The sequence below is a fragment of the Psittacula echo genome (genome assembly GCF_963264785.1).
Source record: "Psittacula echo genome assembly, chromosome: 2".
NCBI classification, from domain to species: domain Eukaryota; kingdom Metazoa; phylum Chordata; class Aves; order Psittaciformes; family Psittacidae; genus Psittacula; species Psittacula echo.
This window is the reverse complement of record NC_137737.1, coordinates 160,926,508-160,952,668: the sequence shown is the minus strand read 5'-3', so window position 1 is coordinate 160,952,668 and position 26,161 is coordinate 160,926,508. Positions and strand designations below refer to the sequence as shown.

Genomic DNA, 26,161 nt, shown 5'->3' with positions numbered 1-26,161 from the left:
GCCGCCATCTTGCGGAAGTGCGGCCGGCGTCGGGACCGGTTCCGGAAGGACCCGAACCCACCGGAACGGTCCCGGCAGGACCCGAACGCACCCGAGCGGCTCCGGAAGGACCCGAACGCACCGGAACCGTTCCGGAAGGACCCGAACCCGCCCGAGCGGCTCCGGAAGGACCCGAACGCACCGGAACCGTTCCGGAAGGACCCGAACCCGCCCGAGCGGCTCCGGAAGGACCCGAACGCACCGGAACCGTTCCGGAAGGACCCGAACCCACCGGAGCGGCTCCGGAAGGACCCGAACGCACCGGAACCGTTCCGGAAGGACCCGAACCCACCCGAGGGGCTCCGGAAGGACCCGAACGCACCGGAACCGTTCCGGAAGGACCCGAACCCACCCGAGCGGCTCCGGAAGGACCCGATCGGCCCGGAGCGGCCCCGAGGATGTTTCACGGCATCGCGGGCCCGGCCGGGCTCGGAGGTGACCCCCGGGGGGGGGGGGGGGGAGCACCGGGTACCGGGGGGAGCCGGGGCTCAATGGGGGAGGAACGGGAGCGCCCATGGGGGGAACCGAGGGGTCAATGGGGGGGGGACCGCGGGGTCCTCCTGCCCCATCCAACGCTTCCCATCCCCATTCCAGCCGCTGGGAACAAGCCGGAGCTGTACGAGGTGAGTGGGGCCGTGGGACAGGGACACCCCCCCCCGTGTTGTGTCCCCGTGTCCCCATCCCGGTGTCCTGGGTCTCATCCCAGTGTCCCGTATCCCATCCTGTGTCCCAATATCCTTGTGTCCCATCCCCGTGTCCCAGTGTCTTCATGTCCCATCCCTGTGTCCCCATGGCCCCATAGCCCATTGTCCCATCCCTATTGTCCTGATGTCCCTTTATCCCATCCTGGTATCCCATATCCAATCCCCATGTCCCAGTGTCCCATATCCCATCCCCATATCCCATATCCCATCCCTGTATCCCATATCCCATCCTTATATCCCATATCCCATCCCTGTATCCCATATCCCATCCCTGTATCCCATATCCCATCCTTATATCCCATATCCCATCCCTGTATCCCATATCCCATCCTTATATCCCATATCCCATCCCTGTATGCCATATCCCATCTCCGTATCCCATATCCCATCCCTGTATCCCATATCCCATTTCCGTATCCCATATCCCATATCCCATCCCTGTATCCCATATCCCATCCTTATATCCCATATCCCATCCCCGTGTCCCATATCCCATCCCCATATCCCATATCCCATCCCTGTATCCCATATCCCATCCCTGTATCCCATATCCCATCTCCGTATCCCATATCCCATCTCCGTATCCCATATCCCATCCCCGTATCCCATATCCCATCTCCGTATCCCATATCCCATCCTTATATCCCATATCCCATCCCTGTATCCCATATCCCATCCCTGTATCCCATATCCCATCCTTATATCCCATATCCCATCCCTGTATGCCATATCCCATCTCCGTATCCCATATCCCATCTCTGTATCCCATATCCCATCCCCGTATCCCATATCCCATCCTTATATCCCATATCCCATCCCTGTATCCCATATCCCATCCCTGTGTCCTGGTCTCCTGCAGGAGGTGAAGCTCTACAAGAACGCCCGGGAGCGGGAGAAGTGAGTCCGGATCCGCGCGGGAACGGGAAGGACCCGGAGCGGCGCCAGCGGCCACTGCAGGGATGGGGACCATGGGGTCCATCAGGATCCCACCTGCTCCATCCCGGTCCTTCCTGGACCCCATTGTCCATCCTGGACCATCCCGGTCCTTCCTGGACCCCATTGTCCATCCTGGACCATCCCGGTCCTTCCTGGACCCCATTGTCCATCCTGGACCATCCCGGTCCTTCCTGGACCCCATTGTCCATCCTGGACCATCCCGGTCCTTCCTGGACCCCATTGTCCATCCTGGACCATCCCGGTCCTTCCTAGGACCCCATTGTCCATCCCGGACCATCCCGGTCCTTCCTGGACCCCATTGTCCATCCCGGACCATCCCGGTCCTTCCTAGGACCCCATTGTCCATCCTGGACCATCCTGGTCCTTCCTGCACCCCATTGTCCATCCTGGACCATCCCGGTCCTTCCTGGACTCCATTGTCCATCCTGGACCATCCCGGTCCTTCCTAGGTCCCCATTGTCCATCCTGGACCATCCCGGTCCTTCCTAGGTCCCCATTGTCCATCCTGGACCATCCCGGTCCTTCCTGCACCCCATTGTCCATCCTGGACCATCCCGGTCCTTCCTGGACCCCATTGTCCATCCTGGACCATCCCGGTCCTTCCTAGGACCCCATTGTCCATCCTGGACCATCCCGGTCCTTCCTGCACCCCATTGTCCATCCTGGACCATCCCGGTCCTTCCTAGGACCCCATTGTCCATCCTGGACCATCCCGGTCCTTCCTAGGTCCCCATTGTCCATCCTGGACCATCCCGGTCTTTCCTGCACCCCATTGTCCATCCTGGACCATCCTGGTCCTTCCTAGGACCCCATTGTCCATCCTGGACCATCCTGGTCCTTCCTGGACAGTGGTGTCCATTGTGGTCCCTCCTGAGACCCTCTTCTCCATCATGGTCCCTACTTCTCCATCATGGTCCTTCTTTGGCCACCATGGTCCAGCATGGTCCCTACTGAGGCCCTGCTCTCCATCGCTGTCTCCTTTTCTCCATTGTGGTCCCATCTTCTTCATCACAACCCCTGTTCTCCATCATGGTCCTTCCTGAGACACAGCTCTCCATCATCGTCCCCTCCTCTCCATCCTGGTCCCATCTTCTCCATCCTGGTCCCATCTTCTCCATCCTGGTCCCATCTTCTCCATCCTGGTCCCCTCCTCTTCATCCTGGTCCCCTCCTCTCCATCCTAGTCCCCTCCTCTTCATCCTGGTCCCATCTTCTCCATCCTGGTCCCATCTTCTCCATCCTGGTCCCCTCCTCTCCATCCTGGTCCCCTCCTCTCCATCCTGGTCCCACCTCCTCCATCATAACCTCCTGTTCTCCATCCCTGCCTCCTCCATCGCAGCCCTCCCTGGGACTCCATCGCCCATCATTCCCCATCACTGTTCCATCTCCACCCTGCTCCCTCTGCCCCAGCCCAACCGCCCCCCCGAGGCCCCCATTCTCCATGCCGTGCCCCACGGCCCCGCTGCCCTTGCAGGTACGATAACATGGCCGAGCTCTTCGCCGTGGTCAAGACGCTGCAGGCGCTGGAGAAGGCCTACATCAAGGACTGCGTCACCCCCAACGAGTAGGTGCGGGGGTCCCCGGCCCCATGGCGGCCCCTCGATGGGGTGGGTTGCGGGGGGTCCTGTGCTGGGGACCCCCATGTGTGTCCCCCCCCTCCGCACCGCAGGTACACGGCCGCCTGCTCCCGCCTCCTGGTGCAGTTCAAAGCCGCCCTCAAGCAGGTGCAAGGGAACGAGATCAGCTCCATCGATGACTTCTGCCGCCGGTTCCGGGTGAGCCGGGGGCAGCCGGGACAACCGGTAACAACCGGTGACAGCCAAGAACAACCGGTGACAGCTGGTGACACCAGTAACAACCGGTGACAGCCAAGAACAACCGGTGACAGCTGGTGACACCAGTAACAACCGGTAACAGCCAAGAACAACCGGTGACAGCTGGTGACACCAGTAACAACCGGTGACAGCCAAGAACAACCGGTGACAGCTGGTGACACCAGTAACAACCGGTGACAGCCAAGAACAACCGGTGACAGCTGGTGACACCAGTAACAACCGGTAACAGCCAAGAACAACCGGTGACAGCTGGTGACACCAGTAACAACCGGTAACAGCCAAGAACAACCGGTGACAGCTGGTGACACCAGTAACAACCGGTAACAGCCAAGAACAACCGGTGACAGCTGGTGACACCAGTAACAACCGGTAACAGCCAAGAACAACCGGTGACAGCTGGTGGCACCAGTAACAACCGGTAACAGCCAAGAACAACCGGTGACAGCTGGTGACACCAGTAACAACCGGTAACAGCCAAGAACAACCGGTGACAGCTGGTGACACCAGTAACAACCGGTGACAGCCAAGAACAACCGGTGACAGCTGGTGACACCAGTAACAACCGGTAACAGCCAAGAACAACCGGTGACAGCTGGTGACACCAGTAACAACCGGTAACAGCCAAGAACAACCGGTGACAGCTGGTGACACCAGTAACAACCAATGACAACCAGTAACAACTGGTAACACCCAACAACCACTGGTAACACCTGGTGACACCAGTAACAACCGTTGACAACCAGTGACACCAGTAACAACCGGTAACAACCAGCAACAACTGGTAACAACTAATAACAGCTGGTAACAACCAGTGACACCAGTAACAACCGGTAACAACCAACAACAACCGGTAACAACCAGTAACAACCGGTAACAACCAACAAGAACTGGTAACAACCAATAACAACCGGTAAGAACCGGTAACAACCAACAACAACCAGTAACAACTGGTGACACCAGTAACAACTGTTAACAACTGGTAACAACCAACAACAATTGGTAGCAACTGGTAACAACCAGTGATAACCGGTAACAACCAGCAGCAACTGGTAACAACTGGTAACAGCTAAGGACAACTGGTAACAACCAGTAACAACCAATAACAATCGGTGACACTGGTAACAACCAGTAACAACGGTAACAACCGGTGACACCAGTAACAACCGGTAACACCAGTAACAACCAGTAACACCAGTAACAACCAGTAACAACCGTTGACAATGCTAACAAATGGTAACAACAGTAACAACCAGTGACACCAGTAACAACCGGTAACAACCGGTGACACCAGTAATAATCGGTAACAACCAATAACAACCGATAACAACCGGTGACACCAGGAATAATCGGTAACAACCGATAACAACCGATAACAACCGGTGACACCAGGAATAATCGGTAACAACCAATAACAACCGATAACAACCGGTGACACCAGTAACAACCGGTAACAACCGGTGACACCAGTAATAATCGGTAACAACCAATAACAACCGATAACAACTGGTGACACCAGTAACAACCGGTAACAACCGGTGACACCAGTAATAATCGGTAACAACCAATAACAACCGATAACAACCGGTGACACCAGGAATAATCGGTAACAACCAATAACAACCGATAACAACCGGTGACACCAGTAATAATCGGTAACAACCAATAACAACCGATAACAACCGGTGACACCAGGAATAATCGGTAACAACCAATAACAACCGATAACAACCGGTGACACCAGTAACAACCGGTAACAACCGGTGACATCGGTGGTGGTGGCTGCAGCCCAGCCCCGGGGCTCGGTTGTGCCGCTCACGGTGGCTCCCCCCCCCCAGCTCGACTGCCCCTTGGCCATGGAGCGGATCAAGGAGGACCGGCCAATCACCATCAAGGACGACAAAGGCAACCTCAACCGCTGCATCGCCGACATCGTCTCCGTACGGCGCCGGGGGGTGGGGGGGTTTGGGTGGGAATGGTGGGATTTGGATAGGATTTGGGTGGGAATGGTGGGATTTGGGTGGGAATGTTGGAATTTGGATGGGATTTGGGTGGGAATGGTAGGATTTGGGTGGGAATGGTGAGATTTGGGTGGGAATGGTGAGATTTGGGTGGGAATGGTGGGATTTGGATGGAGTTTGGGTGGGAATGGTGAGATTTGGGTGGGAATGGTGGGATTTGGGTGGGAATGGTGGGATTTGGATGGAGTTTGGGTGGGAATGGTGAGATTTGGGTGGGAATGGTGGGATTTGGGTGGGAATGGTGGGATTTGGGTGGGAATGGTGGGATTTGGATGGAGTTTGGGTGGGAATGGTGAGATTTGGGTGGGAATGGTGGGATTTGGGTGGGAATGGTGAGATTTGGGTGGGAATGGTGGGATTTGGATGGAGTTTGGGTGGGAATGGTGAGATTTGGGTGGGAATGGTGGGATTTGGGTGGGAATGGTGAGATTTGGGTGGGAATGGTGGGATTTGGGTGGGAATGGTGGGATTTGGGTGGGAATGGTGAGATTTGGGTGGGAATGGTGGGATTTGGGTGGGAATGGTGGGATTTGGGTGGGAATGGTGAGATTTGGGTGGGAATGGTGGGATTTGGGTGGGAATGGTGGGATTTGGGTGGGAATGGTGGGATTTGGATGGAGTTTGGGTGGGAATGGTGAGATTTGGGTGGGAATGGTGGGATTTGGGTGGGAATGGTGAGATTTGGGTGGGAATGGTGGGATTTGGGTGGGAATGGTAGGATTTGGGTGGGAATGGTGGGATTTGGGTGGGAATGGTAGGATTTGGGTGGGAATGGTGGGATTTGGGTGGGAATGGTGGGATTTGGGTGGGAATGGTGGGATTTGGGTGGGAATGGTGGGATTTGGGTGGGAATGGTAGGATTTGGGTGGGAATGGTGGGATTTGGGTGGGAATGGTGGGATTTGGGTAGGAATGGTGAGATTTGGGTGGGAATGGTGGGATTTGGATGGGATCTGGGTGGGAATGGTGGAATTTGGGTGGGATCTGGGTGGGAATGGTGGGACTTGGATGGAGTTTGGGTGGGAATGGTGAGATTTGGGTGGGAATGGTGGGATTTGGGTGGGAATGGTGGGATTTGGGTGGGAATGGTGAGATTTGGGTGGGAATGGTGGGATTTGGGTGGGAATGGTGGGATTTGGGTGGGAATGGTGGGATTTGGATGGAGTTTGGGTGGGAATGGTGAGATTTGGGTGGGAATGGTGGGATTTGGGTGGGAATGGTGAGATTTGGGTGGGAATGGTGGGATTTGGGTGGGAATGGTAGGATTTGGGTGGGAATGGTGGGATTTGGGTGGGAATGGTAGGATTTGGGTGGGAATGGTGGGATTTGGGTGGGAATGGTGGGATTTGGGTGGGAATGGTGGGATTTGGGTGGGAATGGTGGGATTTGGGTGGGAATGGTAGGATTTGGGTGGGAATGGTGGGATTTGGGTGGGAATGGTGGGATTTGGGTAGGAATGGTGAGATTTGGGTGGGAATGGTGGGATTTGGATGGGATCTGGGTGGGAATGGTGGAATTTGGGTGGGATCTGGGTGGGAATGGTGGGACTTGGATGGAGTTTGGGTGGGAATGGTGAGATTTGGGTGGGAATGGTGGGATTTGGGTGGGAATGGTGGGATTTGGGTGGGAATGGTGGGATTTGGGTGAGAATGGTGAGATTTGGGTGGGAATGGTGGGATTTGGATGGGATCTGGGTGGGAATGGTGGAATTTGGATGGAATTTGGATGGAATTTGGATGGGAATGGTGGGACTTGGAAGGGATTTGGATGGGATCTGGGTGGGCTCTGGGTGGGATGGAGACGGCTCCCGGTGCACCCGAGCCCTCCTCCTGCAGCTCTTCATCACCGTGATGGACAAGCTCCGCCTGGAGATCCGCGCCATGGACGAGGTCGGGCTCCGCCCCCCCCCCCGCCCCGTGCTTCCCATTGGACACCCCCGATCCCAAATCCCCCTTTTCCCTAGATCCAGCCGGACCTGCGGGAGCTGATGGAGACCATGAACCGCATGAGCCACCTCCCCCCCGACTTCGAAGGCAGGCACAAAGTGAACCAATGGTGAGCGCCAGCGCGCCGGGATCCCCCCAGCGCCGGGATCCCGGATGCCAAGCACGGATCCCGTTGGTTTTGCCAGGCTCCAGACCCTCAGCGGGATGTCGGCCTCGGATGAGCTGGATGATTCCCAGGTCCGGCAGATGCTCTTTGACCTGGAATCTGCCTACAACGCCTTCAACCGCTTCCTCCACGCCTGAGCCCATGGAGCCGGCTCCATCCAATAAAACCCATCCCTGAATCCCTGCATCCACAAAGCACCGAGACCGGGATGGGTGAATGAACGGGGGGGATGTAATGGATTAAACCCACGTCAGGGGCTCTTCCAGAGGAGCTTCCGGTGCCGCGCCAGGCTCCCGGTGGGAAGGGGCCGGGATGCGCCGCCGGGATAGGGATGGGCGATGCTGCGGCCGCACAGGCGCAGGTCCCGGATGCGGCCGATGGCCCTGGACCAGTCGGGGTCGTCCAATGGGGCCTCCACGGAGCAGCCTGGAAGGGAGGGAGATGCCCTCGGGTCCCAGCTGTGGTCCAGCCTGGATCCCTGCTCCAGCCCAGCCCATCCATCCCATGCCAGCTCCAGCCCATCCTGCACCTGCTCCAGCCCTTCCCATCCCACCTCATCCCATTCCCAGTGTATCCCATCCCTATCTAATCCCATTCCATCCTCAACCCCATCCGTCTCCATCCCCATCCTCAGCCCCATCCCATCCCCAGTCCCAACTTAAACCATTCCGTTCCATCCCCATCCCAGTCCTCTCTATTTCCAACCTCATCCTCAACCGCATCCCATCTCCATCTAATCCCACCCATCCCATCCCCATCCCAATCCTATCTCAGTCCCAATTCAGTCCTATTTCCATCCCCATACTCAACCCAATCCCATTCCCATCTGATCCCACCCTCATCCCCATCCCGTTCCCTCCATCCATCCCATCCCCTCCCATTCCCAATGTACTTCATTCCATCCTCCTCCCCATCCCAATCCCATCCAAATCCCAATTTGATTCTATCTCCATCCCCATACTCAACCCCATCCCAGCCATCCCACCCCATCCCATCCCATATCTGCTCCATCTCATCCAACCCACCCTACCCCATTCCCATCCCGCTCCATTTCCATTCCCACCCCATTCCCACTCCCACCCCATTCCGCTCCATTCCTGCCCCATTCCCATTCCCGCCCCCTTCCCACCCAATTCCCATTCCCACCCCATTCCATTCCATCCATCCCATCCCATATCTGCTCCCTCCCATCCACCCCACCCCATTCCCCTTCCCCTTCCGCTCCGCACCGGCCAGGCTGAGCAGGCTCAGTCCCTGGCTCCGCTGCTCCAGGGCTCGCAGCAGCAGCCCCATTCCCGCCGTGCTGATCCCGGGATTGGCCGCCAGATCCAGGGAATCCAGAGCCGGGCACAGGGGGAGGCACCTGGGGGGGGGGGGGGTGGCACCTCTGGGTCCCCACGGGGTCCCCTCCATCCCTGTTGCCACCTGAGCTGGGGCTGGGGCTCCATTGGGACCCCCCCCCCAGCATCCCCAATGGCCCCAAGCGTCCCCTTTGGCCCCTTCCTTGTCCCTATGGGGGTCCCGTTGGCCTCAAGGGGGTCTCCTCCTTCCCTTGGGTCCCCCCCGCCATGGGATGGGGTCTCCATTGGGAAGCAGGACCCCCCCCCCACCGCTGCATCACCCCCATGGTGCCCATGGTCCCTATGGTCCTCATGGTCCCTATGGTCCTCATGGTGCCCATGGTCCCTATGGTCCTCATGGTCCCTATGGTCCTCATGGTGCCCATGGTCCCTATGGTCCTCATGGTCCCTATGGTCCTCATGGTGCCCATGGTCCCTATGGTCCTCATGGTGCCCATGGTCCTCATGGTGCCCATGGTCCCTATGGTCCTCATGGTGCCCATGGTCCTCATGGTGCCCATGGTCCCTATGGTCCTCATGGTGCCCATGGTCCTCATGGTGCCCATGGTCCCTATGGTCCTCATGGTGCCCATGGTGCCCTCACCTCGCCAGCTCCATCACGTCCCCATCGCTCAGGTGGTTCCCGGACAATGTGAGGTGGCTCAGGGCCGAGGAACCTTCCTGTGGGAAGCCCGTGTGGGAGCATCCGAACACCAGCACCCACGGCCCAGCACCCATCCTGCGTCCTCCGCACCCACCCCATATCCTCCCCCATCCATATTCTCATCACCCATCCCGTGTCCTCATCACCCATCCCGTATCCTCCCCCATCCCGTGTCCTCCCCATCCCACGTCCTCCCCCATCCCACGTCCTCCCCATCCCATGTCCTCCCCATCCCATGTCCTCCCCATCCCACGTCCTCCCCATCCCATGTCCTCCCCCATCCCACGTCCTCCCCATCCCACGTCCTCCCCATCCCACGTCCTCCCCATCCCACGTCCTCCCCATCCCACGTCCTCCCCATCCCACGTCCTCCCCATCCCATGTCCTCCCCATCCCACGTCCTCCCCATCCCACGTCCTCCCCATCCCATGTCCTCCCTTACCCCACGTCCTCCCCATCCCACGTCCTCCCCATCCCACGTCCTCCCCATCCCATGTCCTCCCCATCCCACGTCCTCCCCATCCCATGTCCTCCCCATCCCATGTCCTCCCTTACCCCACGTCCCCCCGCCCTCCTCCCCGCTCACCTCCCGCAGGTACCGGCCGATGGCGCTGCCCAGGGCCCGGGCTCCGGGGCCGGTGACGGAGCCGAGCTCGAGGCGCGTGAGGCGGTGCCGGGACGCGGTGCCCAGGAGCCGCTCCAGCGCCAGCGGCCCCAGGGCATTGTGGGACACGGAGAGCGCCTGCAGCCGCGCGGCACCTGCGGGGAAGGGGGGGGTCAGAGCCCGGGGGGGCACCGGGGATGGGGGGGTCGTGGTGGTGATGGTGACAACGGTTGGGGGGGCGCGATGGTCACGGCGATGGTGGTGGGTAATGGTGATGGGGGTGATGGTGATGATGGTGGTTCCTGGTGAGGGTGAGGGTGGTGGTGGTGACCAATGAGAGCAATGGTGATGTGATGGTGATGATGGTGGCGGTGGTTACTGCTAATGGGGATGTGATGATGATGTGATAGTGGTGGTGGTGGTGATGGTGGTGCCAGTGGTTACTGGTGAGCGTGATGGTGATGATGGTGGTGGTGATTACTGGTGATGGGGATGTGATGACGATGTGATGGTGGTGGTGGTGATGGTGGTTACTGGTGAGGGTGATGGTGATGGTGGTTACTGGTGATGGGGATGTGATGGTGATGATGATGATGGTGCGATGATGCTGGTGGTTATGGTGATGGGATGGTGATGATGATGGTGCGATGATGGTTATGGTGGTGGTGGTGATGTTGGTGCTGGTGGTTACCACTGAGGGTGAAGGTGTGAGGGTGATGCTGTATGATGATGGAGGTGCTGGTGGTTATGGTGATGGGATGGTGGAGATGATGGTGGTGGTGGTTATGGTGATGTGATGGTGACGATGATGGTGGTTAACGATGGTTACATTGGTGGTTAATGGTGACTACCATTGAGGGTGATGTTGATGACGGCGGTTAATGGTGGTTATGGAGGTGGTTAACGGTGGTTAATGGTTAAAGGCGGTTATGGTGGTGGTTAATGGTTGTTATGGAGGTGGTTAACGGTGGTTATGGTGGTGGTTAATGGTGGTGGTTAAAGGCAGTTATGGTGGCAGTTAATGGTGGTTATGGTGTTGGTTAATGGTGGTTATGTGGTTAAAAGCAGTTATGGTGGTGGTTAATGGTTGTTATGGAGGTGGTTAACGGTGGTTATGGTGGTGGTTAAAGGCGGTCATGGTGGCAGTTAATGGTGGTTATGGTGGTGGTTAATGGTGGTTATGTGGTTAAAGGCGGTTATGGTGGTGGTTAATGGTGGTTAAAGGTGGTCATGGTGGCAGTTAATGGTGGTTATGGTGGTTAACGGTGGTTATGGTGGTTATGGTGGCAGTTAAGGGTGGTGAATGGTGGTTAATGGTGGCGGATAACAGTGGTTATGGGGGCAGTTAATGGCGGTTAACAGTGGTTATGGGGGCAGTTAATGGCGGTTAACAGTGGTTATGGGGGCAGTTAATGGTGGTTAACGGTGGTTACGGGGGCAGTTAATGGTGGTTAACGGTGGTTATGGAGACAGTTAATGGTGGTTAACGGTGGTTACGGGGGCAGTTAATGGTGGTTAACGGTGGTTATGGGGGCAGTTAATGGTGGTTAACGGTGGTTACGGGGGCAGTTAATGGTGGTTAACGGTGGTTATGGGGGCAGTTAATGGTGGTTAACGGTGGTTATGGGGGCAGTTACTGGTGGTTAACGGTGGTTATGGGGGCAGTGAATGGTAGTTAACGGTGGTTATGGGGGCAGTGAATGGTGGTTAACGGTGGTTACGGGGGCAGTTAATGGTGGTTAACGGTGGTTACGGGGGCAGTTAATGGTGGTTAACGGTGGTTACGGGGGCAGTTAATGGTGGTTAACGGTGGTTACGGGGGCAGTTAATGGTGGTTAACGGTGGTTATGGGGGCAGTGAATGGTGGTTAACGGTGGTTATGGGGGCAGTTAATGGTGGTTAACGGTGGTTATGGGGGCAGTTAATGGTGGTTAACGGTGGTTATGGGGGCAGTTAATGGTGGTTAACGGTGGTTACGGGGGCAGTTAATGGTGGTTAACGGTGGTTACGGGGGCAGTTAATGGTGGTTAACGGTGGTTACGGGGGCAGTTAATGGTGGTTAACGGTGGTTACGGGGGCAGTTACTGGTGGTTAACGGTGGTTACGGGGGCAGTTAATGGTGGTTAACGGTGGTTATGGGGGCAGTTACTGGTGGTTAACGGTGGTTATGGGGGCAGTTAATGGTGGTTAACGGTGGTTACGGGGGCAGTTAATGGTGGTTAACGGTGGTTACGGGGGCAGTTAATGGTGGTTAACGGTGGTTATGGGGGCAGTTAATGGTGGTTAACGGTGGTTATGGGGGCAGTTAATGGTGGTTAACGGTGGTTATGGGGGCAGTTAATGGTGGTTAACGGTGGTTATGGGGGCAGTGAATGGTGGTTAACGGTGGTTACGGGGGCAGTTAATGGTGGTTAACGGTGGTTATGGGGGCAGTTAATGGTGGTTAACGGTGGTTATGGGGGCAGTTAATGGTGGTTAACGGTGGTTATGGGGGCAGTTAATGGTGGTTAACGGTGGTTATGGGGGCAGTGAATGGTGGTTAACGGTGGTTATGGGGGCAGTTAATGGTGGTTAACGGTGGTTACGGGGGCAGTTAATGGTGGTTAACGGTGGTTACGGGGGCAGTTAATGGTGGTTAACGGTGGTTATGGGGGCAGTGAATGGTGGTTAACGGTGGTTACGGGGGCAGTTAATGGTGGTTAACGGTGGTTATGGGGGCAGTTAATGGTGGTTAACGGTGGTTATGGGGGCAGTTAATGGTGGTTAACGGTGGTTATGGGGGCAGTTAATGGTGGTTAACGGTGGTTATGGGGGCAGTGAATGGTGGTTAACGGTGGTTACGGGGGCAGTTAATGGTGGTTAACGGTGGTTACGGGGGCAGTGAATGGTGGTTAACGGTGGTTACGGGGGCAGTTAATGGTGGTTAACGGTGGTTATGGGGGCAGTTAATGGTGGTTAACGGTGGTTATGGGGGCAGTTAATGGTGGTTAACGGTGGTTATGGGGGCAGTTAATGGTGGTTAACGGTGGTTATGGGGGCAGTTAATGGTGGTTAACGGTGGTTATGGGGGCAGTGAATGGTGGTTAACGGTGGTTATGGGGGCAGTTACTGGTGGTTAACGGTGGTTATGGGGGCAGTTAATGGCGGTTAACGGTGGTTATGGGGGCAGTGAATGGTGGTTAACGGTGGTTATGGGGGCAGTGAATGGTGGTTAACGGTGGTTACGGGGGCCGTTAACGGTTACCGTCGAGGGTGAAGGCGGGGCCGAAGCCGCAGGCGCTCAGGCGCAGGGTGCTCAGCGCCGGGCAGCACCGCAGGAGCTCGGCCAGCGCCGCGCAGCTCCCATCTCCCAAGGGGTTGAGGCTCAGGTCCAGCTCCTCCAGGCTCTGCGGGGCCGGGGCCAGAAAGGGACAGGGGTGAGGGTCAGGGGTTGGGGGGATGCAGATGGGGATGGGGGGATGCAGATGGGGATGGGGGATGCAGATGGGGATGGGGGGATGCAGATGGGGATGGGGGGATGCGGATGGGGATGGGGGGGATGCAGATGGGGATGGGGGATGCAGATGGGGATGGGGGGATGCAGATGGGGATGGGGGGATGCAGATGGGGATGGGGGATGCGGATGGGGATGGGGGGATGCAGATGGGGATGGGGGATGCAGATGGGGATGGGGGGATGCAGATGGGGATGGGGGATGCAGATGGGGATGGGGGATGCAGATGGGGATGGGGGGATGCGGATGGGGATGGGGGATGCGGATGGGGATGGGGGATGCAGATGGGGATGGGGGATGCGGATGGGGATGGGGGATGCGGATGGGGATGGGGGGATGCAGATGGGGATGGGGGATGCGGATGGGGATGGGGGATGCAGATGGGGATGGGGGATGCGGATGGGGATGGGGGGGATGCGGATGGGGGGGATGCGGATGGGGATGGGGGGGATGCGGATGGGGGGGATGCGGATGGGGATGGGGGGATGCAGATGGGGATGGGGGATGCAGATGGGGATGGGGGGGATGGGGATGGGGGGGATGCGGATGGGGATGGGGGGGATGCGGATGGGGGGGATGCGGATGGGGATGGGGGGATGCAGATGGGGATGGGGGGATGCAGATGGGGGATGCAGATGGGGATGGGGGATGCAGATGGGGATGGGGGATGCAGATGGGGATGGGGGATGCGGATGAGGATGGGGGATGCAGATGGGGATGGGGGGATGCAGATGGGGATGGGGGATGCGGATGGGGATGGGGGATGCAGATGGGGATGGGGGGATGCAGATGGGGATGGGGGGATGCAGATGGGGATGGGGGATGCGGATGGGGATGGGGGATGCGGATGGGGATGGGGGGATGCAGATGGGGATGGGGGATGCGGATGGGGATGGGGGATGCAGATGGGGATGGGGGGGATGCAGATGGGGATGGGGGGATGCAGATGGGGATGGGGGGGATGCAGATGGGGATGGGGGATGCAGATGGGGATGGGGGGATGCAGATGGGGATGGGGGATGCAGATGGGGATGGGGGGATGCAGATGGGGATGGGGGGATGCAGATGGGGATGGGGGGATGCAGATGGGGATGGGGGATGCGGATGGGGATGGGGGGATGCGGATGGGGATGGGGGGGATGCGGATGGGGATGGGGGGGATGCGGATGGGGATGGGGGATGCAGATGGGGATGGGGGGATGCGGATGGGGATGGGGGATGCAGATGGGGATGGGGGGATGCGGATGGGGATGGGGGATGCGGATGCGGTCGCTGCGTTCCCGTTTCCCTCTCTCCGTACCTGCAGGGCAGCTCCAGCGCGGGGCCGCAGCAGCCTCAGCGCCGCGGGGCCCAGGCGGTTTCGGCTCAGGTCGAGCAGCGCCAGTGCCGGCAGCGCGGGCGCCGCCTCCGCCAGGTGCGGGGCCTCGGCGGCTCCCAGCCCGCAGCCGCGCAGCACCAGGACCCGCAGCCCCGGCTGCAGCCGCAGCGCCCGCAGCAGCGGGGCCAGCGCCCGGCCCCGCGGCGCCGCCGCCCCCCCCAGCACCAGCGCCGGGCTCTGCTCCTGGCGCGCCAGCACCTGCAGCAGCGGCTCCTGCGGCTCTGCCGGGCATGGGGGGGGGTTTGGGGTTACTGGGGGCTCATTGGGGGCTATTGGGGGCCATTGGGAGCTCATTGGGGGCCATTGGGGATCATTGGGGGCTATTGGGGATCATTGGGGACCATTGGGAGCTCATTGGGGGCTATTGGGGTCTCATTGGGGACCATTGGGGCTCATTGGGGGCTATTGGGGCTCATTGGGGGCTATTGGGGATCATTGGGGACCATTGGGGCTCATTGGGGGCTACTGGGGCTCATTGGGGACCATTGGGGCTCATTGGGGGCTATTGGGGCTCATTGGGGGCTATTGGGGATCATTGGGGACCATTGGGAGCTCATTGGGGGCTATTGGGGATCATTGGGGACCACTGGGAGCTCATTGGGGGCTATTGGGGATCATTGGGGACCATTGGGGGCTCATTGGGGGCTACTGGGGACCAGTGGGGGCCATTGGGGATCATTGGGGGTTATTGGGGACCATTGGGGGCTATGGAGGGTTATTGGAGGCTCATTGGGGGCTATTGGGGGCCATTGGGGGGCTATTGGGGGCCATTGGGGACCATTGAGGGCCATTGCGGACCATTGGGGGCTATTGGAGATCATTGGGGACCATTGGGGGCTCATTTGGGGCATTGGGGCCCATTGGGGAGCATTGGGGGCCATTGGGGGCCATTGGGGACCATTGGGGGCTCATTGGGGGCTATTGGGGGCCATTGGGTGTATTGGGGGCTATTGGGGAACACTGGGGATCGTTGGAGGCCATTGGGGAGCATTGGGGGTCATTGGGGACATTGGGGTCATTGGGGGCTCATTGGGGATCACTGGGGGCTATTGGGGGCCATTGGGGACCATTGGGGGTTATTGGGGGCTATTGGGGGCCATTGGGGGCTCATTGGGGGTCATTTGGGACCATTGGGGACCATTGGGGGCTCATTGGGGATCATTGGGGGCCACTGGGGACCATTGAGGGCTCACTGTGGGTCATGGGGGGCCATTGGGTAACATTGGGGGCTCATTGGGGGCCATTGGGGATCATTGGGGGCTATTGGGGGCCATTGGGGGCTCACTGGGGACTATTGGGGGCCACTGGGGATCATTGGGGGCTCATTGGTGGCCATTGGGGGCTCATTGAGGACTATTGGGGCCATTGGGGGTCATTGGGTGCTCACTGGGGGACCATTGGGGGCCATTGAGGGCTCATTGGAGGCCATTGGGGACCATTGGGGGCCATTGGGAACTATTGGGAGCCATTGGGAACCATTGGGGGCCATTTGGGGCACTGGGACCCCCCCCGGGGTCATTGCCCATCCCTGGGGACCCCCCATGGATCATTCCCCATCCTTAGGGGCCCCCCAGGCCCTCCCCTTCAGCCCGGTGCCATGGGATGCTCCTCACCCACATCCATGCTGCGGCAGACCCGGCGGTACCGCTCGGCGAGGGGGGGCAGGTCCCAGCACTGCGCCTCGGCCAGCACCTGAGCGCAGCCCAGCTCAGCGCCGCTGCTCCCGGTGCCCCCGGTGCCCCCAGTGCCCCCGGTGCTCCCGGTGCCCCCGGTGCCCCCGGTGCTCCCGGTGCCCCCGGTGCTCCCAGTGCCCCCGGTGCCCCCAGTGCTCCCGGTGCTCCCGGTGCTCCCAGTGCCCCCGGTGCTCCCAGTGCTCCCGGTGCCCCCGGTGCCGCCGGTGCTCCCGGTGCTCCCGGTGCTCCCGGTGCCCCCGGTGCTCCCGGTGCTCCCGGTGCTCCCGGTGCCCCCGGTGCTCCCGGTGCTCCGGATGCTCCCAATGTCCCCGGTGCCCCCGATGCTTCCAGTGTTCCCCATGCTCCCAAGTGCTCAAGATGCCCCATGTACTCTCACTGCTCCCAGTGCCCCTGATGCTCCTGGTGCTCCCAGTGTTCCTGGTGCTCCCAGTGTTCCCAATGCTCCTGATGCCCCCGGTGCTCCCAGTGCTCCCGATGATCCCGGTGCCCCCCCGTGCTCCCCATGCCCCTGGTGCCCCTGGTGCTCTCGATGCCCCTGATGCTTGCAGTGCTCCCAGTGTTCCTGGTGCTCCCAATGTTCCCAATGCTCCCAGTGCCCCCGATGCTCCCGGAGCCCCCCATGCCCCTGGTGCTCCCAACGCTCCCAGTGTCCCCGGTGCCCCCGGTGCCGTCACCTCCTCGTTGCTGCGCAGGACGTCCCGGACCAGGTCCTGCGGTGCCAAACGGGCCCCATCCTGCGAGAGGAGGAGCCGGGGCCGGGAGCCGCAGAGCTGCTGGAAGCGCTCGGCCGCGCGCTCGGCCAACCAGTGCACGGCAAGGTCCTGGCTGCGGGCACAGGGATACAGGGATCAGGGATCCAGGGATACAGGGATGGGCAACCAGTGCACGGCAAGGTCCTGGCTGCGGGCACAGGGATACAGGGATACAGGGATCCAGGGATACAGGGATACAGGGCAACCAGTGCATGGCAAGGTCCTGGCTGCGGGCACAGGGATACAGGGATACAGGGATCCAGGGATACAGGGATACAGGGCAACCAGTGCACGGCAAGGCCCTGGCTGCGGGCACAGGGATACAGGGATACAGGGATCCAGGGATACAGGGATACAGGGCAACCAGTGCACGGCAAGGTCCTGGCTGCGGGCACAGGGATACAGGGATCAGGGATCCAGGGATACAGGGATGGGCAACCAGTGCACGGCAAGGTCCTGGCTGCGGGCACAGGGATACAGGGATCAGGGATCCAGGGATACAGGGATACAGGGCAACCAGTGCACGGCAAGGCCCTGGCTGCGGGCACAGGGATAGAGGGATCAGGGATCCAGGGATACAGGGATACAGGGCAACCAGTGCACGGCAAGGTCCTGGCTGCGGGCACAGGGATACAGGGATCAGGGATCCAGGGATACAGGGATACAGGGCAACCAGTGCACGGCAAGGTCCTGGCTGCGGGCACAGGGATACAGGGATCAGGGATCCAGGGATACAGGGCAACCAGTGCACGGCAAGGTCCTGGCTGCGGGCACAGGGATACAGGGATCAGGGATCCAGGGATACAGGGATACAGGGCAACCAGTGCACGGCAAGGTCCTGGCTGCGGGCACAGGGATACAGGGATCAGGGATCCAGGGATACAGGGATACAGGGCAACCAGTGCACGGCAAGGCCCTGGCTGCGGGCACAGGGATACAGGGATACAGGGATCCAGGGATACAGGGCAACCAGTGCACGGCAAGGTCCTGGCTGCGGGCACAGGGATACAGGGATCAGGGATACAGGGATCCAGGGATACAGGGCAACCAGTGCACGGCAAGGTCCTGGCTGCGGGCACAGGGATACAGGGATCAGGGATACAGGGATACAGGGATGGGCAACCAGTGCACGGCAAGGTCCTGGCTGCGGGCACAGGGATACAGGGATCAGGGATCCAGGGATACAGGGATGGGCAACCAGTGCACGGCAAGGTCCTGGCTGCGGGCACAGGGATAGAGGGATCAGGGATACAGGGATACAGGGATGGGCAACCAGTGCACGGCAAGGTCCTGGCTGCGGGCACAGGGATACAGGGATCAGGGATCCAGGGATACAGGGATGGGCAACCAGTGCACGGCAAGGTCCTGGCTGCGGGCACAGGGATACAGGGATCAGGGATACAGGGATGGGCAACCAGTGCACGGCAAGGTCCTGGCTGTGGGTATAGGGATGAGCCATGGGATACAGGGATATGGGATACAGGGATACAGGGAGACAGGGATAATCTATGGGATACAGGCATACAGGGATGGGCAACAAGCATACAGGCAGGTCCTGGCTGTGGGATACAGGGATCAGTGCTGGGATACAGGGATGAGCTATGGGATACAGGGATATGGGATACAGGGATATGGGATACAGGGATGAGCTATGGGAGACAGGGATGAGCTATGGGAGACAGGGATGAGCTATGGGAGACAGAGATATGGGATACAGGGATATGGGATACAGGGATGAGCTATGGGAGACAGGGATGAGCTATGGGAGACAGGGATGGGCAACCAGTGCATGGGCAGGTCCTGGCTGAGGGGTATGGATACAGGGATCAGTGCAAGGATACAGGGATCAGCAGCACCCACATCCTATTGGGCCACCCATATCCCATCGGCAGCACCCATATCCCATGGGGACACCCATATCCCATTGGGAACGCCCATATCCCATTGGGGACACCCATATCGCATCGGGGACACCCATATCCCATTGGGACACCCATATCCCATTGGCAGCACTCATATCCCATTGGGAACGCCCATATCCCATCGGGAACACCCATATCCCATTGGGAACGCCCATATCCCATTGGGGACACCCATATCCCATTGGGAACGCCCACATCCCATTGGGACACCCATATCCCATTGGCAGCACTCATATCCCATTAGGGACACCCATATCCCATCGGGAACAGCCATATCTCATTGGCAGCACTCATATCCCATTGGGACACCCATATCCCATTGGGGACACCTGTATCCCATTGGGGACACCCATATCCCATTGGGACACCCATATCCCATTGGGGACACCCATATCCCATTGGGACACCCATATCCCATTGGGAACGCCCATATCTCATTGGCAGCGCCCATATCCCATTGGGGACACCCATATCCCATTGGGAACGCCCATATCCCATTGGGAACAGCCATATCCCATTGGCAGCACTCATATCCCATTGGGGACACCCATATCCCATTGGGAACGCCCACATCCCATTGGGACACCCATATCCCATTGGGGACACCCATATCCCATTGGGAACGCCCACATCCCATTGGGACACCCATATCCATTGGGGACACCCCTATCCCATTGGCAGCGCCCATATCCCATTGGGGACACCCATATCCCATTGGGACACCCATATCCCATTGGGAACACCCCTATCCCATTGGGAACGCCCATATCCCATCGGGAGCACCCGCGTCCCATCCAGGCCGCCGCATCCCAGCCCTCACCTCTGTGGCACGGGGATGAGGAAGACGTTGTCCTGGATGCGGACCCGGACTCGGAGCGCGGGCAGCGGCGCGGGGGGGGGCGCGGGGTTCTCCCCACCCTCAGCATCCTTATCCACATCGTTATCCCTATCCACATCCATATCCATATCCATATTGTTATCCTTGTCCTTATCCTTGTCCTCATCCTTGTCATTATCGTTATCCTTGTCCTTATCCCGCTCCTCCGGCACGGGGCTCCCGGCGTCCCCGGCTCCGCCGCGTTCCCTCGGCACCCCATCCCTGGCCGTGCCTCGGTGCCGGCGCCGCGGCTCCCCTCCGCCATCGCTCCCTTTCCTCCCGCTGTCCCCCGGCGCCCGCTCCAGGTCCCGGCGCGGCCGCTTCCGCCCCCTTCGCGCCATTCCCAGGTCGTCCTCGAGCCATTCCCGCTGCCGCAGGTACCGCTCCTCCGGGATCAGCGCCGGGCAGCGCCCTCGCAGCGCGGCTTCGCGCCCCTCCGCATCCCGCTCCGGGCTCTGCCGCACCGCAGCATCCCCGAGCTCCTGGCCGGGCCGCGCTGCGCCCGCTGCAGGAGGCACCGGCACCCTCAGCCCCATGGGGCGACCCCAGGGACCCCGCTCCCGGACGCCCCCGTCCCGGTCCCACCTTGTCCCGGGGCCGCCGCTTCCCGCAGGAGCTGCTCCATGGCGCGCGCCCGCTCCCGCGTCTCCCGGTCCAGCTCCTCGCCGTAGGTGCTCACCCACTGCTGCAGGGTCCCCAGCGGCGTCAGCCCCTGCGTGGGCACCAAGGGGGGGGGCTCAGCACCCACACTGGGGGTGAACCCCACCCCCCCCTTGGTGAACCCCAATGCGATTTTGGGGTCACAAACACCGGGTTTGGGGTCTCCCAAGCCCCATTGCCCCCCATTATCCCTATTGCCCCCCATTATCCCTATTGCCCCCATCACCGCATGGCCCCCATAACCCCACACCACCCGCACCCACTCTGCGGTCCCTGGCAGCGGTGCCTGCCCCATAGCACCCATAGCCCCATACACCCCCCATAGCCCCCATCACCCCATAGCCCATAGTCCCCCCCTATGGCCCCTGCACTGATCCTGCTGCCCTTGGAGGTGGCGTTGGCACAATAGCCCCCATAGCCCCATACACCCCGCATCACACCATAGCCCCATACAACCCCTATAGCCCCATGCACCCCATAGCCCCATACATCCCCCATCACACACATAGCCCCACACACCCCCCATAGTCCCATACACCCCCATCACCCCATAGCCCCATACACCTCCCATAGCCCCATACACCCCCATCACCCCATATCCCTATGCACCCCCATAGCGCCATAGCACCTGCACTGATCCTGCAGCCCCTGGTAGTGGCGCTGGCCCCATAGGCCCATACACCCCCCATCACCCCATAGCCCCATACAAACTCTATAGCTCCATAGCCTCCATTACCAAATAGTGCCTGCACTGAGCCCGCTGTCCCTGGTGGTGGCACTCGCCCCATAGCTCCATACACCCCATACAGCCCCATAGCTCCCATTACCTCATAGCCCCATACAGCCTCTATAGCCCCATAGCTCCCATCGCCCCATTCACTCCCATAGCCCTGCACTGACCGCGCTGTCCCTGCAGGTGGCGCTGTCCCCATTCACCCCCATTCACCCCCACAGCCCTGCACTGACCGCGCTGTCCCTGCAGGTGGCGCTCGCCCCATTCACCCCCATTCACCCCCATAGCCCTGCACTGACCGCGCTGCCCCTGCAGGTGGCGCTCGCCCCATTCACCCCCATAGCCCTGCACTGACCGCGCTGTCCCTGCAGGTGGCGCTCGCCCCATTCACCCCCATTCACCCCCATAGCCCTGCACTGACCGCGCTGCCCCTGCAGGTGGCGCTCGCCCCATTCACCCCCATTCACCCCCACAGCCCTGCACTGACCGCGCTGTCCCTGCAGGTGGCGCTCGCCCCATTCACCCCCATTCACCCCCACAGCCCTGCACTGACCGCGCTGTCCCTGCAGGTGGCGCTCGCCCCATTCACCCCCATTCACCCCCACAGCCCTGCACTGACCGCGCTGCCCCTGCAGGTGGCGCTCGCCCCATTCACCCCCATTCACCCCCACAGCCCTGCACTGACCGCGCTGTCCCTGCAGGTGGCGCTCGCCCCATTCACCCCCATTCACCCCAATAGCCCTGCACTGACCGCGCTGTCCCTGCAGGTGGCGCTCGCCCCGTGCTCCAGCAGCGTTTGGGCCACGTCGAAGTGGCCGCAGCTGAGGGCGTCGTGCAGGGGGGTGACCCCTTCACAGCCCGGACCCCCGGGGTCGTCCCGCGCCGCCCCCCGAGACAGCAGCTCCTGAACGATGGCTGCGGGGGAATGGGGCTCAATGGGGGCTATGGGGGCATCGAAGGGGGCTCAATGGGGGCTATGGGGGCATCGAAGGGGGCTCAATGGGGGCTATGGGGGTATCGAAGGGGGCTCAATGGGGGCTATGGGGGCATTGAAGGGGGCTCAATGGGGGCTATGGGGCATCGAAGGGGGCTCAATGGGGGCTATGGGGCATTGAAGGGGGCTCAATGGGGGCTATGGGGCATCGAAGGGGGCTCAATGGGGGCTATGGGGGAATCGAAGGGGGCTCAATGGGGGCTATGGGGCATCGAAGGGGGCTCAATGGGGGCTATGGGGGTATCGAAGGGGGCTCAATGGGGGCTATGGGGGCATCTAAGGGGGCTCAATGGGGGCTATGGGGGCATCGAAGGGGGCTCAATGGGGGCTATGGGGCATCAAAGGGGGCTCAATGGGGGCTATGGGGCATCGAAGGGGGCTCAATGGGGGCTATGGGGCATTGAAGGGGGCTCAATGGAGGCTATGGGGGAATCGAAGGGGGCTCAATGGGGGCTATGGGGCATCGAAGGGGGCTCAATGGGGGCTATGGGGGTATCGAAGGGGGCTAAATGGGGGCTATGGGGTATCTAAGGGGGCTCAATGGGGGCTATGGGGGTATCTAAGGGGGCTCAATGGGGGCTATGGGGCATCGAAGGGGGCTCAATGGGGGCTATGGGGGCATCTAAGGGGGCACATAAAGGGTCTCTAATGGCACCCAAGGGGGCTCTGATGGTCTCAAGGGGTCCCTGCCCCACACTTGGGGGTCCCTGCCCCACACTCACCCAGGTGCCCGTGGTTGCAGGCCTCGTGCAGGGGGGTCCATCCGCAGTAATCGCGGGGGTTCACGGGGTGCCCCTGGCAGCCAAAGGGGGGCTCAGCCCCACAGACCTTTCATGGGCTCCTGGGGGGGGGCACCCATGGGTGCTGCCCCCCCCCAATGGGTGCTTCCCCCCCGGTACCTGCTGCAGCAGGAGCTGCACCCGGCGCAGGTCGCCCTCGATGCAGGCGCGGTGCAGGGGGGTCTCACCCCGCTCGTTGCGGCGATTCCACTGCAGGACATGGGGGGTGAGGGGGGGACCCCGAAACAGAGCCAAAATCACCCCGAAACAGAGCCAAAACAGAGCCAAAACAGAGCCAAAATCACTCCGAAACAGAGCCAAAACAGAGCCGAAACAGAGCCGAAACAGAGCCGAAACAGAGCCAAAACAGAGCCAAAACAGAGCCGAAACAGAGCCAAAATCACCCCGAAACAGAGCCGAAACAGAGCCGAAACAGAGCCAAAATCACCCCGAAACAGAGCCAAAACAGAGCCGAAACAGAGCCGAAACAGAGCCAAAATCACCCCGAAACAGAGCCAAAACAGAGCCAAAACAGAGCCGAAACAGAGCCGAAACAGAGCCGAAACAGAGCCGAAACAGAGCCAAAATCACCCCGAAACAGAGCCGAAACAGAGCCGAAACAGAGCCAAAATCACCCCGAAACAGAGCCAAAACAGAGCCGAAACAGAGTCGAAACAGAGCCGAAACAGAGCCGAAACAGAGCCAAAATCACCCCGAAACTGAGCCAAAACAGAGCCAAAACAGAGCCGAAACAAAGCCGAAACAGAGCCGAAACAGAGCCAAAATCACCCCGAAACAGAGCCAAAACAGAGCCGAAACAGAGCCGAAACAGAGCCGAAACAGAGCCAAAATCACCCCGAAACAGAGCCAAAACAGAGCCAAAATCACCCCGAAACAGAGCCAAAACAGAGCCGAAACAGAGCCAAAACAGAGCCAAAACAGAGCCAAAACAGAGCCAAAAGAGAGCCAAAATCACCCCAAAACAGAGCCAAAACAGAGCCAAAACAGAGCCAAAATCACCCCGAAACAGAGCCAAAACAGAGCCAAAATCACCCCGAAACAGAGCCAAAACAGAGCCGAAACAGAGCCAAAACAGAGCCAAAACAGAGCCAAAAGAGAGCCAAAATCACCCCAAAACAGAGCCAAAACAGAGCCAAAACAGAGCCAAAACAGAGCCAAAATCACTCCGAAACAGCCAAAACAGAGCCAAAACAGAGCCAAAATCACCCCGAAACAGAGCCAAAACAGAGCCAAAATCACCCCAAAACAGAGCCAAAACAGAGCCAAAACAGGGCCAAAACAGGGCCAAAACAGAGCCAAAATCACCCCGAAACAGAGCCAAAACAGAGCCAAAATCACCCCGAAACAGAGCCAAAACAGAGCCAAAATCACCCCGAAACAGAGCCAAAACAGAGCCAAAATCACCCCGAAACAGCCAAAACAGAGCCAAAACAGAGCCAAAATCACCCCGAAACAGAGCCAAAACAGAGCCAAAACAGAGCCAAAATCACCCCGAAACAGAGCCAAAACAGAGCCAAAACAGAGCCAAAATCACTCCGAAACAGAGCCAAAACAGAGCCAAAATCACTCCGAAACAGCCAAAACAGAGCCAAAACAGAGCCAAAATCACCCCAAAACAGAGCCAAAACAGAGCCAAAACAGGGCCAAAACAGAGCCGAAACAGAGCCGAAACAGAGCCGAAACAGAGCCAAAACAGAGCCAAAATCACCCCGAAACAGAGCCAAAACAGAGCCAAAATCACCCCGAAACAGAGCCAAAACAGAGCCAAAATCACCCCAAAACAGAGCCAAAACAGGGCCAAAACAGAGCCAAAATCACCCCAAAACAGAGCCAAAACAGAGCCAAAACAGGGCCAAAACAGGGCCAAAACAGAGCCAAAATCACCCCGAAACAGAGTCAAAACAGAGCCAAAATCACCCCGAAACAGAGCCAAAACAGAGCCAAAATCACCCCGAAACAGAGCCAAAACAGAGCCAAAATCACCCCGAAACAGAGCCAAAACAGAGCCAAAATCACCCCGAAACAGAGCCAAAACAGAGCCAAAACAGGGCCAAAATCACCCCGAAACAGAGCCAAAACAGAGCCAAAATCACCCCAAAACAGAGCCGAAACAGAGCCGAAACAGAGCCGAAACCAGGCCAGGGACACCCCAGACGCTGCCCCACAGGAGGCTGGGAACCCCCCCAGTTCCCTTTGGGGGTGCCATGGAAGGGACCCCCCGACCCTGTTGCGGTTCCCATCTCTCACCCTATTGGCCCGGCGCCGCCCGGGGCCGCTCCCGCTGGGTCCTTGGAGCTCCTCATCCTCCTCTGGGACAGCCCGAGTGAGGGGGGGCTGAACCCCCATAGAGCCCCATAGAGACCCCATAGAGCCCCATAGAGCCCCATAGAGCCCCCATAGAGACCCCATAGAGACCCCATAGAGCCCCATAGAGCCCCATAGAGACCCCATAGAGCCCCCATAGAGCCCCATAGAGCCCCACAGAGACCCCATAGAGCCCCATAGAGCCCCATAGAGCCCCATAGAGACCCCATAGAGCGCCATAGAGCCCCCATAGAGACCCCATAGAGCCCCATAGAGCCCCCAT

The 26,161-nt window shown here is 59.6% G+C and overlaps 2 protein-coding genes across 3 annotated transcripts in view; one reads left to right on the top strand and one right to left on the bottom strand.

Moving 5' to 3' along the window:
* On the top strand, positions 1-7,905 carry VPS28 (VPS28 subunit of ESCRT-I). The gene is made up of 9 exons (XM_080609848.1): positions 1-474; positions 634-662; positions 1,603-1,640; positions 3,174-3,263; positions 3,369-3,474; positions 5,370-5,471; positions 7,387-7,440; positions 7,515-7,606; positions 7,683-7,905. Exons 1-9 carry the CDS (start codon positions 438-440, stop codon positions 7,798-7,800), a joined length of 666 nt encoding a protein of 221 aa, XP_080465974.1. The 5' UTR covers positions 1-437; the 3' UTR covers positions 7,801-7,905.
* Positions 7,822-26,161, bottom strand: part of TONSL (tonsoku like, DNA repair protein) — a 42,433-nt gene continuing 24,093 nt past the window's right edge. Inside the window, exons 12-25 of one of the 2 annotated variants that reach the window (XM_080609846.1) lie at positions 25,822-25,883; positions 23,674-23,763; positions 23,497-23,569; positions 22,532-22,695; positions 20,973-21,099; positions 20,331-20,892; positions 17,511-17,661; positions 16,756-16,834; positions 15,065-15,363; positions 13,516-13,657; positions 10,254-10,426; positions 9,608-9,684; positions 8,893-9,026; positions 7,822-8,089 (exon numbers count right to left, since the gene is read on the bottom strand). In XM_080609846.1, the coding sequence (XP_080465972.1) occupies positions 7,914-8,089; positions 8,893-9,026; positions 9,608-9,684; positions 10,254-10,426; positions 13,516-13,657; positions 15,065-15,363; positions 16,756-16,834; positions 17,511-17,661; positions 20,331-20,892; positions 20,973-21,099; positions 22,532-22,695; positions 23,497-23,569; positions 23,674-23,763; positions 25,822-25,883 (2,309 nt within the window). In that variant the 3' untranslated portion in view covers positions 7,822-7,913. The remainder of the gene's footprint in view (positions 8,090-8,892; positions 9,027-9,607; positions 9,685-10,253; positions 10,427-13,515; positions 13,658-15,064; positions 15,364-16,755; positions 16,835-17,510; positions 17,662-20,330; positions 20,893-20,972; positions 21,100-22,531; positions 22,696-23,496; positions 23,570-23,673; positions 23,764-25,821; positions 25,884-26,161) is intronic. The other variant, XM_080609847.1, reaches the window with a different exon arrangement.

Excerpts from the sequence above, each read along its gene's own strand:
- VPS28 (XM_080609848.1), top strand. The coding sequence starts at position 438 with ATGTTTCACGGCATCGCGGGCCCGGCCGGGCTCGGAG. Across the intron at positions 3,264-3,368 it reads GACTGCGTCACCCCCAACGA|GTACACGGCCGCCTGCTCCC; the intron begins GTAGGTGCGGGG and ends TCCGCACCGCAG. Across the intron at positions 7,441-7,514 it reads AGATCCGCGCCATGGACGAG|ATCCAGCCGGACCTGCGGGA; the intron begins GTCGGGCTCCGC and ends CCTTTTCCCTAG.